Genomic DNA, 17,691 nt, shown 5'->3' with positions numbered 1-17,691 from the left:
TCATTTGTCGGAGTTCAAACGAACTGAACTGTCTGAACTGATCTTGAAATTTCCATGTTTATTTGGTGATATTCCTTCTCGTACCAGCTGGATAGAACATGACATCGAGGTTGGAGAGGCGCGGCCAATTAGACAGCGGTTTTATCGCATGCCATCGGAGAAGCGCAAGTATTTGGATGCAGAGATTCAATATATGCTCCAAAATAATATTGCTGTGCCGTCCTCGTCCAGTTGGGCCTCTCCGTGTATTTTGGTACCGAAACCAGATAAAACGCCAAGGTTTTGCACAGATTTGAGGAAAGTGAATTCTGTTACAAAAGCAGATTCCTTTCCATTACCACGAATGGATGATTGTATAGATCAGGTTGGGTCTGCTAAATTCGTTAGTAAATTTGATTTGCTTAAGGGTTATTGGCAGGTGCCACTGTCAGAGCGCGCACAGGAGATATCATCTTTTGTAACGCCGTCTGGTCTGTATTCTTATACAGTGATGCCATTTGGCTTAAGGAATGCGCCAGCTACGTTTCAGCGGCTCATGAACCGTGTTGTGGCCGGGTTGGAGGGTTGCTCAGTTTATTTGGACGACCTGGTGATTTTCATTGACACTTGGCATTCTCATCTGCAGCGCATCCGTGCACTTTTTGAGAGGTTGGCTGAAGCGCAGCTTACCATAAATCTGGCCAAGTGCGAGGTTGCGAGGGCAACAGTGACATACCTAGGGCGTGTGGTGGGTCAAGGTCACGTGGCCCCAGTACAGGCAAAAGTCATAGCAGTGTCTAAGTATCCTCAGCCTGCAACTAAGAAAGAATTACAGCGTTTCTTGGGTTTAGTAGGGTACTATAGGAGCTTCTGTAAGAACTTTTCAACTGTTGTGTGTCCGTTAACTGAACTGTTGAAGGACAAGGTAAAGTTTGTTTGGTCCTCTGAATGTCAGATGGCCTTTGAAAATGTTAAAACCCTGTTGTGCTCTTCTCCTGTGTTGTTAGCTCCACGCTTTGACCGAGCATTTATGCTGCAGGTAGATGCCAGTCAGGTGGGCGCAGGTGCCGTCTTGCTTCAGGTGGATGACATGCAGTTGGTGAGACCAGTCAGCTTCTTTTCTAAGAAGTTCAACCGCTATCAGTTGAACTACTCAGTCATAGAAAAGGAGGCATTAGCACTGATTTGGGCCCTGCAACATTTTGAGGTGTATGTAGGAGCAGGAGGAGAATCCTTGACTGTGTACACAGATCACAACCCACTGACATTTTTACAGTCTCTTAGATGTCCAAATCAGAGACTGGTAAGGTGGTCTTTGTTCCTGCAGGCATACAACCTAGACATCAGACACATTAAAGGAAAAGATAATATTATTGCGGACGCTTTGTCACGTGCTCCTTTGCACTAACTGTTAATTGCTCTAACCATACATTATGTGCAATAATGCTCACTTTGACTTGCTCCTGCTATTCCTGTGCCGGTGATCCCTATGGGGACCCCGACATTATGGGGGGGGGTGTGACGACCCTGATAGCTGTACGTCTGTCTCCTTTAACCCTGTATTACTCTGTCTCCAGTTGATGCAGCCTGATCAGGAGCACCTGGGCCCGGTGCTCCACAGGAAATAAAAGGCCCAGCTTCCTGGAGCTCTCTCTCTCTCTCTCTCTGCCCTGCTGACACCAGAAGTCCTGTTGTTATTTTGTTATAGTTTTGTTTGCTGTTTATTTGTGCATCACAACACCACATCCACATTTACACACATCCACATGCACACTACTGATGTTACTGATTTTCACACCTCATACTTGTATTTAGTTTACTTTTTATATATACTTTTGGAAATAAACCAATGTATTTATTGGCATCTTGTCTCTTCCCGGTTTTTGTCATGGCCTAGAGCCAGGTTCATGACAAAATAAAACCCTGAACTCCACTAAACCCTGCCTCCTGTGTTGTGCGCTCGAGCCTCTCCCCGCAAGCCCTAACAGCTGGGGATTTTTGGGCCGCAGCTTGTGTGGTGCTACGTATACGCCGTGATTTTCCCGATCCTCAAGGCGTATACGTAGGGTTCAGACCGCCTCTTGACTGAACCGCGACACATAGCTGGCAATCACTTCCTCCTTGGCTGGCCTTTCAAACTGGGCACAGAGGTCTCCGGACGGGGATCTCCAAAAGCTTTTCCTGGAAAGGAGCAGGATCCAGGAAGACCTGACTGAAGAGGAGGTCCATCAATTCATCGACGTAATCTGAAGAGCAACACAAACAAATGTCATTATCTCATCCACTAGAAAACAATGTATCACATTAGACTGTGTACAAACAGCAGCTACTACCAAAATGTTCAATTGTTTTTTATAGATTATCGTATTTCAAATATATATCCCCTTATAAATTATATATTTAAATATTCATGTAATTTATATTTGCAAAGGTTTGTGCAATAAAATAGTGTATTGATAAACATACTGAAGGTTGCATCTGTTCTGGCTCGCTTGGCTATGCACTCACCCTTCCTCGACTTCGGAAAGTGGATCTTGTAGAGTGGTTCACCGTCCGTTGTCTTTTGGGGTGGTTGGAATTCTCATAGAAATACACGGCAGACCTGTAGAGTCTGTAAAGTAAATTACTGGAAATTACAACACATTACAAAAAACACAAGAATGATTTTAGACAGTCTTATTTACCTGCAAAGCATTCCAATAAATGGGAAAACCAAATTTTTTGGTGCAAAGTATTCTTTTGTTGGTTAAGGCCTTCTCCAATTGATAGAAAGCAGGGGTCCCTGAAAGAACAGAACTATATTTGTCAATACATAATTATGCAAGTGCTAGGCCCATAATAAATAATCATCACACTATCAAAAATGAAGAAGCCAATAAAATTAAATACATTTCTAATTCATGGTCTACTTTACTGAAATTTACAAAACTAAAGTGTAGAAATAAAACATACCAGCTCTTAACCATTTGCCCTTGTCCCTTGTGAGATGTTGTGGATGTAGACACAGGGTCATCATGGGTGTGGACGTCTTGCACATGATTCAGAATTGAAGTCCACTTTGCCACTCTTTCTTGCCCAGAAGAAGAGGATGCTGCAGTCCAATAGACATGATTTTTAATACTGCCCATCCACTTCTTTAACGGCTCACATTCTTTGGTTTTGGAAGCCTTCTCAAGCTTCTTGGACAGTCCTAGTAATGTAGAAACACAAAGAATAACAGATAGTTAATATTGGATTTTGTTTATTCTAATAGAAAGAAGTATTGCTCCAAGTCTTTATAAGAGTAGAATGTGCGCTGTGCAAAATGTTAAAGAGCAATAGCATCACTATTGGACGAATAAATAGTTCAAATTCGTGTGTGTTCCATATTGTTTGCACAGAATGAAAATAAACAACCTTTCTCTATGTGCCAAACATCATAAAACTGGAGGATGTTGCTTGCCCTCAGGAATTTCTGGATCTGTGGGTGACGATCTGCCACTATACAATCCAGGATCACACAACTTTCCTCCAACATTGCAAGGCTCCTTTTCAGGCCCTCTTTCTCCATGTGGTAATTTCCACCAACTTCATTGCTCTGATTAAAAAGACAAGTAAGAGAGGGAAAGGTTACATAATCCGTAGATGTGAGTGTTAATTGTAACAAAATATGTTCATTTACAATGGCTGAACCATACTCATACATTCTAACCAACCTGCTCTAGCTGGATATCGATGACTGTCAGGTCCATCAAAGTGTAGCTGCTGTATTTGGCACAGAGTCCTGAGAACATAAATTTAGAGAACGAATTTCAAGAAAATAAATTACTTTTATTCAGGCAAAGGGTCCTTTTTATCGCCATGTCTAAAAACAATGCAAAGTTGTGATAAGTAAAGTACCTGGTGAATCAGCCCTCATATCACCACCAACAATGACACTCTGTTCTTGACTGAGGCGCTGCAACATCGCATCTTGCTCCATCCTCCACTTACGCATGATGGCTGGCTCAAGGAAAGTCCTGGCATGTCTTCTGAAGCTATCATACTTAAATAACTTCAACTGCATTGCCCCGAAGATCTGATGTCATACAAAAATATATTTATCAGTTATTCAGCTTCACACCTTACATTTCTTTAAATACTGGTGAAATTGCCTTATGGGAGTCTTTTTCTGATATACTTCTGTATTGAAACAATAGCAACATGCAATTTACATGAAAAACTGTTTTATGCTTTACACATACCCTTTCCAGTTTGACAAACGATGCCCCGCTGAAGTAAACCGCAGCAGAAAGTTTAGGTTTAGGTTTCCAGCTGGGGTGGATCCCACAAGAGGCTGACAGCTCCATTGTCTTTGAAACTCACAATGAGGACACTGCTATTTCACAGATAGGTACCAATCCTTCTTCTGGTGACATTACAGACCCTCTGGCACACAGGGCAGTTTTCAAACAGCTCCAAAATACATTGTATTTGGTGGATAGGTGCATCTCTATTTTCAGAAAAATAAGGTTAAATCATGAGATATCATAATTAATAAAGACAGGCAGGGAGATATTTGAAAAAGGGATATGGAAACGTTTTTTTAGATCGCTCTAACAAAGCTATTTTTTCATTTTTCTGAAATAAAAACATATGTAGACGTTCAGGAAGAACTCAGGACGCTCAAAGTGAAGTCGAATCAATGATAGGTATTATGGTTTTGCCAAAAATGCTTTCTGTTCGAGGCCAGAAATTCCAGTCCACCTCTGGCTGCTGTCACTCTTTCGAAACTTTAACAGGTGGTGTCAGTTAATTCAGTTGATTGCTTTGATTTGATTGCCTTTGATCTTTGATGTGATTACAGTTACAGATACACACACACACACACATGCGCGTAAGTGCACACACTCCTCACACATGCATACACCTGCTTCAAACACGCACAGACAGGTAACTTTGTGATTTTAATTACACAACTACTTGTTTTATTTTGTTTTATTCTCAACATTTACAAAACAACATGGCCTGCTGGGAAATCTGTTTGACCAATCCGGGCTTGTAGGAAGTGTAAACATTCCGTGACCTGGTCACAACGTGACACCGTGGCATCAACAAGTCACATGGTGGGATTCGTCCAATGTTAATCTATTTTGTTTTCTTACTTGGCAAATCAAGACGTAACATTGATCTACAGTAAGGAAACTGTCTGCTTTGCGCGATCAGCCTTTTAATATCTCCACTTACTAACACATCTAGCTAATGCGAGCTAGATAGAATTGACAGCTAAGCTTGAACAACCTGGGAGTGCAGTGGCTGCACGTTTTTGAAACTCGTAGTGGATTAAATGGATTTGTTTTCTTGTCGGTGGTTTGGCATGGATTTTAACCAGGGTTCGACAAAAGGTAGGCTGCTAATTACTACATTTCTGCTGCTGCTGCTGTGTGTGTGTGTGTGTGTGTCTGGCTGTGTGTGATAGCCTAAGTTGCGGCTCCAACCAACCCGCACTCAGTGAGTGGAATGTCATTGGCAGGCGAGAGCTAGCCTGAGAAGCACATTTTATTTCATTGTACATTTAGCCTTGTATTGCGAGCTGTAAAATAATATATATCCTCAGACATGCTTTAATGCACTGCTTGTTACTGGATAGGGCTACGTGGACTGCAAAATGTTTGTGTCTAGTTGGTGAAGTAGGTTAGCCTAGGCTACGAAAGTTTGCATCGCTAGCTAAAAGCTAGCTATGTGGATTTTATATTATGCTCCCAACAAGAATATCTTGTTTTATGCATCCGTGTGTCATTCTTACCTTGATCTTGGCATTTACGCTTCAAAGCCATCTCCAGCATCATTTTTCTTTGAGAAAATGCCATCTTCACACCTAGATTGTCAATTATCTTAACAAAAGTAAGCACTGCAAATACACTGTATTGGAGTTAATGTGTGTCTGAGGTGATTTAAATGCACATACATAGACGTAATAACACCGTAACTCCAGCGCGGCAATCAGTAACTTTGACGTAATGGTCAGGCAGAATAAGGCAGAGTGCCGTAACTGCACCGTAACTTATTGGAATGTTCAGGAGCAGCGTGAAAAGAAGGCATAGAGCGGTATCTGAAGTTACGGGCTTCTACCACAGTTTCCTCTTGGCTTTTTTAAGTTACGGCAAAAATATAATCTAATTTCTCCCATAAAACAACCGAACTGACACTTGATGTTTGTCTACATGATAACACTAATGTTTATTAGCCTAAAAATGACAATAACTCATTTTTGCCAAAAATCGAAGTTACGGCCTTTTGACTTAGTGCGGCAGCATAGGTCCGGACGCCTCCTTGCCAGTGGACGCTCAGTGACGTTGGCGGTGACTGGAACCTAATCCTTTCTCCTTTTAGAACTCTCTTCAGTCCCGCATAGCTACGGCGATTTGCAGCCACCTCCGCTGGGTAGTCGTGGTCGAACGTCACTCTCTTTCCCCCAATCTCGATTTTTGTCTGCCAGGCCTTTTTGAGGATGTCCTCCTGATTTGGTACTGCAGAAAATTGACAATGATTGCTCTGGGGGTCTGGTGCAGGTCTCGGTGCCAACGCTCTGTGAGCACGTTGCATTTGTAGACTGGCATCTTCCCTAGCTCCTCGCGAATCAATCACCCTATAAACTCAGGTGCCATATCCTTCTCTGCACCCTCTGGTATTCCCCAAACTCGAATATTGTTCCTTCTCGATCTTCCTTCTAAGTCAGTTACTTTCTCCTGTGGCCTCCTTTGCTGCTTGAGGAAGAGGCGAGGATCCCCTTCAGATCTGTGTTCCACTCCTCGGTCTCCATCACGCGCTCTTGTATGTCTGCGATATCTCTGCCCTGGGCTTCCATTCCCCTGTCGATGGCCTCGAACCTGTTGCCCATCTCCTCCTTAAAAGTGGCTAGTTCTTGTCTCAACATACTTCCCAGATTTTGAATACTCTCTCTGATGTCCTTCATTTCTTTTCGGTTTTCCTCGCTATTGGTCCCAATCTGCTTAGACACGTTGTCAAAGCCAGCCTTCATGCTAGCGTTAGCGGCATCCGACCTATCCTCTCCTTTTCTATCTCCCTTGCTCTCTTTGCTTCTTCTCCGTTTCTTTTTTGGTAAGTTCCCTTTTAGCACTCATCCCTTCTCTGGTTGTGCGTTTGAATTCTGGCTTTTCAATGTTTTATCACTTCATCCACCGGGAGCTCCTGATTTAACGTCTATCCACTCATTTGCTAAACCGGAAGTCTCGAATTGCAGTTGTTTCAGGATTCCTTGTGGAAAGGAGATCTTCAGAAGGCCTCACCCTGAGATGGGTGGGGGGGATTGTTGATAACTTTGAAATGATAATAAATAATGCAAATCTCTCAACAAAACTACTCTTTCCCTTTGAACCCTTTGTGTTGACATCCTGCTGTTTTTGGCGGACTCAATGAAAAAGCCTAATTTCCCTAAACATTACTTTGGTCTTTTGAGTAACTGAAAAGTATTTTGCAGACCAATAATATGAAAAGGGAGATGAAATAGTACATTTAAAAAATAGGTGATAGGAGAGCGGGTGAGAGAGGGTGAGGGTTCCAAAATACACAGAAAAGGAGGGGTGGAATTATGAGAATGTGAGAGAGGTAAATCAGTTCATGACTCTTTTGTTCAGAAAGCTGCCAGAGCTGCAGCTATCTGCAGATCTCTGAAGATGGAGGTTGGGGATAATTGGGAGCTCTGTTTCCCAGAACTCGGCAATATCTCCTGCTGGAAGCCACAGTCTGCTTGGCCTGAAACATTGCTCTCATTTGTGCTGTACTCCATCTCTGTTCTCACTGCGGTCCTCAACCTGCTCATCATCATCTCAGTCTCCCACTTCAGGCAGAGATGAACTTTTTAGTTTCTCTTCACAGGTTTTGTACTTTAAACATGTGAATAACTGCTGTAGATAGAATAATTTGAACTTTGAATTGGTAGTGAATAATGTTGCTCCTCTAACACTAGTCTTATCTTCTGTCTTACTGACTGCACAATAACACTGAAATGTCTGACTTTGACACTGCACAATATGGTCCTGTGAACTACCAGGAGTCAACATCGCTGTTTATCCACTGTTTCCTCTATATTGTAGGTAATTTTTAATTACCTAAACTGACTAAACTTAACCATGTGGAGACTATGTGGCTGATCAGAAAGCATTCAAATGCATAAGTCACTCTTCATGAAATATTGCAAGTTTTTTTTTGGGTTATTTTGTCATGAAGATTTGTTTTGTAGAATGATGCTTTTCTCTTTTCCTCCAGGCAGCTCCACACACCCACCAACATCCTCCTCCTCTCTCTGGCTGTCTCAGACTTGCTTGTGGGCCTCCTGCTGATGCCAGTGGAAGCATTTCAAATATCATCTTGCTGGTTTCTTGGTGACTTTTTGTGTTCCCTGTATTATTATGTGTCCTACATTATTCTCTCTGCCTCAGTTGGAGACATGGTGCTCATATCAATTGACCGCCATGTGGCTATTTGTGACCCTCTGCATTACACCACCAGAATCACTGTGAATAGAGTTAAAGTCTGTGTTTGTCTCGTATGGCTCTGCTCTTTTGCCTACAATAGTTTATTTTTTAATCTGGATCTTATTGAAAAAGAAATCTTTGTTTTTTGTGATGGCGTGTGTGAGGCGTTATCAGACTCATCAATTGCTGATATTGATCTTGTTTTAAACTTTATTGCTCCCATTACTGTCATCATAATTTTGTATACAAGAGTCTTTGTTGTGGCTGTGTCTCAAGCTCGTGCCATGCGCTCTCACATTACAGCTGCCACAAAGCAGATTTCAGTGACTAAAACTGCAAAGAAATCTGAGCTGAAAGCAGCCAGGACTCTTGGTGTTTTGGTAGTTGTGTTTCTAATGTGTTTTTGCCCTTTTTACTGTGTAAATCTGGCAGGATACGATTTCATTACTCATTCAACTGCAAACTTTTTGGCACATCTGTTCTTCTTTAACTCTTGTCTTAACCCTGTGATTTATGCCTTGTTTTACCCCTGGTTCAGGAAAACAGTTAAACTCATTGTTACTCTTCAGATACTGCAGCCTGGCTCCTGTGAGGCCAACATACTGTAGAGAAACTGTGGAAGGATGACTTAATGAAATTGGTGAGAGAAAAGTCATATGTCTGTGTTTTTTCTCCTCTCCTGATTTTTATATGAAAAAGAAGTAGAAGTCAAATAATAATGACAAAAGGGCAAAATGCTGTTAGAACTGAAAACTAAACAATGTGATGATATCTTCAATATGAGGTCTCTATAATTCCACAGGTGTGACAAGAGATGTTGGTGAACATACATGAATGCATCTTTAATTAATTAGATTGATTTATGATTAATTCTAAATATGTAAAATACCTGACATTTGACCCAGCTGAAACATTTAAAACATTATAATCTGCTCATCTGTCAGAAGTGCTCTTTATCTGTAGAAAGGCATTAAGTTAAGTAGAAACTGATAACATTTTTTTAAGTGCTTGTTGACTATTCTCTCTCCCATGTACTTGATTTTCCAAGTGAATTCAACTGCTTCTCAGTCAGGAGATATCCACTTCTGATACTGTTTGATTTAAACCTGACATAGTTTTTTTTGCGTGTGTCACAGGTCTCCCTTTCTGGGACACACTAAAACCTCAAAGTACACGTAGTCCACGCTTCTAATACAGCAGACTTTCATCATTCTACAATGTAATTTAGCAGATGCTTCTATACAAAGTGACATACATTTGAGAGTTGATACAACTCGAGTAAAGATGAAGTCAAGAAAGGACACACGAGTAAGTGCCATGGACTAAGTTTGAGTCCATTAGGACGTAAATGCCTTTAGGTAATGCGAGTGGTCAGTGTAAACAGTTTATTTATTTACAGTTCTCATCTGTGTAGATTAAGTGTGGAGGTGTTGAGTAAAGAACTAGGTCGTTAGTCTCTTCATAAAGATTGAGAGGGACTTAGCAGATCAGATGGAGTTTGGAAGTTTGTTCCACCACCAGGGAACTCCCGGGGAGAAGAGTCTGAGAAGATGTCTTTCACTCAAAGAGCGTAGTGGGCAGGTGGGTTTGTGGACCTGAACAAATGAGTTCAGATATGCAGGGGCTTTGCCCGTTGTTATTTTGTAGGTACAGACAAGGCTTTGAATTTGATGCGGCTGGGACCAGGAGCCAGGGCAGAGAGATGAATAGTGGAGTGACATGTGCTCTTTTCATCATCTGCAGAAGCTTGGAGGTGCATATAGGGAGTCTTGCCAGTAGAGTTGCAGTAGTCTAAGTGCAATATCACAAGGGCCTGTACATGAAGTTGTGTCGATTGCTCAGTCAGGTAGGGTCTGATTTTCCTGATGTTGTATTGGGCGAACCAACACGATTAGGCAATTGTGGCCCACATGAACCTTAAAGGTCAGTTGGTCATGACTAGGTGCAGAGCTTGTGAGCACAAGTTGCATGGATCAAAGCTGAACATTGATAGGCTGATATAAGACAGGACATGCTGGGATGATAAGAAGCTCCATTTTAGAGAGGTTGAGCTGAAGGTGGTGCTCTGTCATCCATGTGGCGACATCCGCAGGACAAGCACAGATATGAGCCGAGACTGTGAGGTCATTCGGTGGAAAGGACAGAACCAGCTGGGTATCATCAATGTAACAATGGAATCACAAGCCATGATTGCAGAGTTTGGACACTTCTTCCTTACTTCTCCCTACCCAAGGTACTAGTGAACAACAACAGTGAGTCATCCTATGGGAGTAAAAAGGGAAAAAATGTTGAAAGATATGTAGTCTTCAGCAAGTTTAATGACAAAAAGAAATGTACCTGTGGTGGACATAATATCCAGAGCTAAAAGTAAAGTGTAGAAAATCCACACCTCTATGATAAAATCACACAGGGAACTATAAAACTGTTGAGACAGTGGGCAAAAAAAAAAATCTATTTTAAATTGAGTCTATACAAATACGGAATGCACTATATCCAGCCCTGAGATGACATTCTCATACCTCTGGACCCAACCTTTCAAAGAAGAGCTACCTCTTGCAGCATTTTTCAGCTCTTTCTATATGTCTTTTAGCTTTCTTTCTCTCCTTGACATTCTGTAATAATAGGGTAGCCCAATGCTAACCCCACTCTTAAGGTATATTTCCTGTGTTCACACTCTAAATTTAGAGGGGTGGGGGTCCTTTTAAGTGCCTTTTTCTCTTCATTGATTTCCTTTCGGATAAATGTAACTGAGGTTGATTTTAGAGATGTGTCAAAGCAACTGAGAAAAACTGTAACATTGGAAAATAAACAATGAGGACATATATACAGCAGCGCCGTGGTCTACACCCTGTCCATTTATACAGTTTTATCTCTTGAACATGTCCTTCACCAGTCTGTGGAGATATTGAATTTAAACAGTGGTATATTAAGAGTTTATCTTGCCAAATACGTCTGTGAAATGACACTTATACATTTAAAGATACTATACGATAAGTTAAAAAAATAATGCTTCTGCGACTAAACCACAGAAAAACATAGGAAACTAGAAAATTTCCTCTGGGGAAATTCTGAAAGGGCCACGGGGGCTACTGCCGGTGTGTGTACACTATGATGAGTTTCTTCAGAGATTTCAAACTATGCCCTTTAACCTCAAAATGTGTGTGTGTGTGTATGTGTGTGTGTGTTTGTGTAGCGAAAATCGCATAAAGTTACCTGTGTGTGTGTGTGTGTATGTGTGTGTAATTAAAATCACATAAAGTTACCTGTGTGTGTGTTTGTGCGTGCATGCGTGTGTGTTTGAAGCATGTGTATGCATATGTGAGGAGTGTGCGCGCTTATGCGCATGTGTGTGTCTGTATCTGTAACTGTAATCACATCAAAGATCAAAGGCAATCAGATCAAAGCAATCAACAGAATTAACTGACACCTGTTCCGGCACAGTGACAGCAGAGGTGGACAGACTGGAATTTCTGGTCTCGAACAGAAAGCATTTTTGGCAAAACCATACCTATCATTGATCCGACTTCACTTTGAGCGTCCTCAGTTCTTCCTGAACGTCTACATATGGTTTTTTTATTCAGAAAAATGAAAAAAATAGCTTTGTTAGAGCGATCAAAAAAAACTGTTCCATCTCCCTTTTTCAGAAATCTTCCTGCGTTTTTAATATGGGAGCCAATGAGGCTGTTGGTGCGTGTTGGTGGCGCATCTGTGCGTCTTTCGCCCAAACTATAACTCTGACAGCTTTACCAGAGGATTGTGAGGGAGAAGACAAATTTTCCTACGTTTCTATGTATAAATTATTTCTGTAGAGTGGAATTTGCGGCCTGGAGTGCAGTTTTCAAACAATTTTTTCTCTCCCTCTACACTCTGGCGATGATGTCACACACTGTGACATGAACATTCCGTGCAATACACACCCGTTATAATCTCAGAATTTCTCCAAAAATGATCATGGTCATTGAACAGGGATTGATAAAAAACGATATGACCTATCGAAACGTGGATTAATACACCAATACACAAGACTTGTGTCTACTGTTTAAAGTTTAAATGGAGTCTCTAGGTGAAATTATGCCGGAGAAGTAGACGTTAAATAATCTCCAATTATTGTTCTTTTTCACTCATTTTTTTTCCGGCCGTCCCATTCATTTCACTGCAAAATGTTGGGCAGTTTTTCAAAAAAAAAAAATTTGTATTCTGTAGAGAAAAGTAATAGCACACCGATCCCGATCAAACCGCACGTTTTGATATATAATTTGTCCTGCAACTCTTCAAGTTGTAGGACTAGTAGCGGGACGAAATTGCGTCCGGAAGAGGAAGAAGAAGAAATCCACAGTATAACAGTAGTGCTCGGTGCGATTGCCCCGTGGCCCTAATTATGATGTGAGACCACTGATGGGGTTAGGTTTAGGGTTAACGAAACACAGTAACCCAAGGTACTAGTGAACAACCACAGTGAAACATCATATGGCAGAAAAAGAAAAGAAGTGATGAAAACTATGTTGTCTTCAGCAAGTTTAATGAGACAAAGTAATGTAACTTCTGTGGTGGACATAATGAGCAGAGCTAAAAGTAAAGTGTAGAAACTCATCTCCCAATAGATCAGTGTTTGTCGGGATGAATGACCATTTACTTAATTCACCTTTGTATTGTTGCCATTGGCAGACCCATAACAAACAAGCACATTTGCACACACACACACACACACACACACACACACACACACACACCTTAAGGTCCCATGGGATTTAATTTGCCTGTCTGTGAACAATGTGTTCATTAGTTGTTCCTGATGTACTGAACCCCTCTAGACAAAAACTTTGTTCACGCCTGCATGGATTAGTCACATGAAAACATTTCAACCTCTGAGGTATCACTGCCATCAGAGGTGTTAAGAAAAACAAGCTTCAGCATAAACACATGATGCAGCCACCACACTTCAACACCTGATGCAATTATTACGATACAGTCATGTTTATTTCTATTTGATATTGTGTCTGTCATTACTTTTAGTGAGTGTTTGTTCAGAATTCAATATTTAATCAAGAAATAGTGCTTTAAATAACAATGAATTCAATTACCATATGTAATGTGAGAGGGGTCGCTGCAAGCCACAAATCACCAGAGAATTATCAACCTATTCTGCAGCTTCACTCAGGAAGTTTTCAACTCACTGTTTTGGCTTTTGGGCCCACAACTTTGTTGGGGACATAGGATGTCCCAAAACGTGTATGGATACCTCTACATGAGGCACCAATTATGTTGGAAATATAGGTTACAAACAAAGGATGCCTCTCAACGGGGCAACATTTATGTTGGAAATGGTGTTACCATAAATCCTATCCCTATTGTGAATTCAAATATGTAAGGGTTTATATGCCTCGAACCTGAGCAACACGTGTGTTGGTCTCATGGTTCAAAAGGACCACATGTTTATTCCAAAAGTGTATTTACTCTAAATAAAAAAGTAAAGCAAACAAAACACACAAGCAAATAAAACACACAATCTATTACTGCACGGGGAAGCTACATGAATTCAGAGAAAAAGTTGTAAAACCATAAAGATAGTGTTGGTGGAAGAATGGCCTCTTACTGTACTGGAGAACAGAGAAGGTGTTTAGGCCTGAGATTCTCTATTTAAAGTCAGAGTTAATCTGCTGGCTTTAAATAAAAACAATGATGTCATCTGCATGAGGTGATCAAACAATGTTTTTATTAAAACCAGGTAAATAAAAGGTCAGTGATGTTGGAAAGTATTCTGTTGATGAGGGGTTCCAAGGAGAGCGCATAGAGCATGCCCGACCGAGCACAGCCCTGCCGGACGCCTCTACATGCTCTAAAGGAGCACACAGACTACCGTTTACCTTCAAAACACTCTCAACCTTACTGTACAGCACCTTGATCTTGGCTCTGAAACCAGCGCTGAACCCAAACTTCTCCATGACTCCAGAGGAAGTTGTGTTCAACGCAATTCAATTCAATTCAATTCAACTTTATTTATAGAGCGCATTTCATGCACAAGGCAGACTCAATGTGCTTCACAATACACATAATTACAGTTTAAAACAACAACAACAACAAAAAACACAGAAAAATCAAACAAATCGATTACAAATTAATTGAAGAGTGCAGGTAGACAAGCCATGCCATATTCACCACATATACACTTACTTACTCACACATGTGCACCCACTCCCACAACCACACATGCACACAATTCAACCAACGCAGTTAAAAGCCTTTTCCTGGTCTAGGGAAATTAGACCAGTGTTAATACCCAATGAGCAGGAGACTTCCAAATGTCTGGAATGAGGTGGACGGTGTCCACCATTCTGCCCTACTGGGCAAAAGACCTTAACTCGCCAGAGTGTGAAACTGAGAAAAATGACTTTAAAGTTAATTTAATGTCCTGGGTATTGAGCTATAGGTATAATATTGTAATTGACCTTTTTTCGGAATTTACTGTATTCTGCCTTAGCATTGCTTACAAAATGACAATCAGTCATACTAAGGCAAAAGACCTTAACTTATATTTTGTAGCACAATGTTATGATTATGATAAGTTTCACTTAAAATTCTTTTATAGATTGGCTACTTAGAAGCGAAGGCAGATGATGATAAAAACAAAGTTCTCCCACACAATTTAGGTCAAATTGGGATGTGATTAGTCCTTATTCGGTCATTTTATACTTTATATGATTTAAAATAAAGAGTCTGACAACAAAGTTTAATTTTTGCAATTTAATATATTCATTGAACTGGTTAATGGAAAGGAAAAAATGGTTAGAAATTAATGGAAATGAGGTGTGTGTGTATGTGTGTGCATGCATACCTTATCTCTATCATATTTACAACAGGCAGGATTCAAATATTTCAAAACAATTAAAATGTGTCAGAGCTGAGTGAGTCTGCAGAAGGGAATGAGGCCTGATTGTGCCGCTCACTCCCTATTCTTCATCTTCACAGTTATTGTGCACAGTTAATGACCTCCAGAAGACGCTCCTGGTTGCTGGCATCAGGGGAACAAGATTTTTTAAAATCTCCTTCTTCTTGACCTCCTCAACACCCAGGTCCCGAGATCTCAAGGTGGAGGGTATGCAGGTGTTAAACTTCTTTTGCAGGAAGTCCACCTCCACATACTCTTCTGCCCTATGGGATGTCTTCGCCCACATGGAACTTGAACCACGTCGCAGTTGGATCACTTTCAGGTCCGCCAGTCTGGACATTTTTTTCATCTTTGCAGTGGAGTGGCCATTCACCCAGTCCCTGATGTCCTTGTTTTTGAGTTCCATGACCTCCACCTTCTTATTGTTGGAATTTTGGAGAACTGACAAGAAATCCTCAAAATCATACACCACTCATCCTGGTCTGCGTCTCATCTCTTGTTCCACGCCATGATGCACGCTGTCAGCACTCATGAAAGTGTGACCAGGCTCAAAGAATTTTATGGTGACATCTTCAGCTGACACACAAATTGAGTTGAGTAAGGACTCAAGAGAGGAAAGAAGGCACCAGTTCTTGTTTTGGGAACTGCAGTTGTCAACCCAGTCGACTATATGTTTGCAGTCCCTCTCTTTTTCTAGTGCCACCACATATGCAGATGTTACCTCTTTTGCACTTCGCCCTCCAACTCCCTCATGCCAGACAACAGAAATATTCTTCTTTTTGTTGCTTTTTCCTCCCACCGATGCAAACCTATATTGTATAGACAGATGCGCCTGGTAAAAAGCGCAGATTAAACGCCAGGCATTCTTGGCAGCAAGATGACTTTTTGCAAGTCTACACTTCTGACTGATGTATCATCAGGCCAGTCTCGATCTGTATCATCACGGTAGTGTAGCCTGGTTTCAACAGCTTCGGCCTTATGCTCCCTCCACTTCTCAAACTGCGGACAGTTTTCCAGGGCTTATTTCTGGTGTTGTTCCTCTGTGTGCTGGTCCTGCAACAAACAGATTTCACGCTCCTCCTCTCCAAGTTTGGCAAAACTGATATTTTTAGCCTTTACTGCCTTTCGATTCGTGTCATAACCACACTTGTTGCCTTTCTCTATGTAGTCAGCAAACATGAGCTTGATGCTGATGTCACTGGGGAGATACCGGCGGCAGGGTGCATGCTCCCTCCTGTAGTGGCTGACGGTTGGATTGAAAGACTCAATATGAGCATACAAAGGTTTGAGGTCAAGCTTGTTTGCTGCCTAATGTCTCCCTCTCTGGTCAGCTGGTGGGGCTAGAGCAGATGTTGGCTCTTTACTCATCACTGACAGGACTATGCTATCATTTGTTGGATGATAGCCCAGTGTGGAAAGGAAGAACAGTTTGCATACTTGCTGTGGGTTTTCGCCTGCATCTTTCAGCCTATAAATGAAAGTCCTGCTTCTCCTACTTGGGTTTTCACAGACTTTTGCCCTTTTGACCTGGCTGACACAGTAAAAAATACAAAGGCTCGCTTTTCTTTGTATGTAAGGTCCCAGAAATCCCGCCATATCTTCCTACGATTGTCCTCTGAAAATTTGGCAGAGCATTGCCGACGACACTTCATTCCACATGGGGCCCTCAGTGGTGGTGGACTGATGGGCTCTGGAAGAGCAGGAGTTGATGTGGTTCTGGGCTCATGGCTTGGGACAAGCTCCTGGACAGACAAAGATTGAGGGGTTGTCATCCCTGGGGCTGAGGCTGGTGCAGCTAGTGGGAGTTGTGGCTCTGGTGCGGTGACATGGATAACTTCAGGCAGTGACATGGAGGGCTCAACAGTCACTGAAATGAGGGCAGACAGGTCATCAATGGAAGGACCTGGTGCCGTCAGTGACATTGGAATGGAGTCCTCAAAGACTGCTTGGGTGGCATCTGGTGTGCTGGTGATGAACATGTCCTCCTCTCCAAAGAACAGATCAGCACTTACATCAAGACAGCTATTCAAAATGGTCCACTCCTTTATAACAGGGGACTTGCATGGACGATCCACTCCAGGTTTGCAGGGAACTTGCTGCTGAATGTGTCCAGTAGCAGTAGGCGCAATAGAAACTGAAATGAATAAAACAGCATCAATTAGAAACATGTTGCTGATTGATTGTACATACAAGAGAATAATCTACATCTATAATACTGTTTTAATTCTCTAGTGCAGTGGTGCCAAAACTTTTCTAGTCGCGGGCCACATAAAGAAAAATATACCCCGCCAAGGGCCATACAGAATTAATAGCGGCATTTTTCAACCAGTTAAAGGTGGTAGAACAGTAATGTTTTAGACCAGAAAACTC

The 17,691-nt window shown here is 41.6% G+C and overlaps 1 protein-coding gene across 1 annotated transcript; it reads left to right on the top strand.

The window, feature by feature from the left end:
• Positions 1–7,634: 7,634 nt before the first annotated feature.
• Positions 7,635–9,043, top strand: LOC131978553 (trace amine-associated receptor 13c-like). Its single transcript, XM_059342236.1, has 2 exons — positions 7,635–7,804; positions 8,227–9,043. The coding sequence occupies exons 1-2, from the start codon at positions 7,635–7,637 to the stop codon at positions 9,041–9,043; spliced, it is 987 nt and encodes a 328-aa protein (XP_059198219.1).
• Positions 9,044–17,691: the final 8,648 nt, after the last annotated feature.

The sequence above is a fragment of the Centropristis striata genome, chromosome 10 (genome assembly GCF_030273125.1).
Source record: "Centropristis striata isolate RG_2023a ecotype Rhode Island chromosome 10, C.striata_1.0, whole genome shotgun sequence".
Lineage (NCBI taxonomy): Eukaryota > Metazoa > Chordata > Actinopteri > Perciformes > Serranidae > Centropristis > Centropristis striata.
This window is presented reverse-complemented; position numbering and strand designations above follow the sequence as displayed.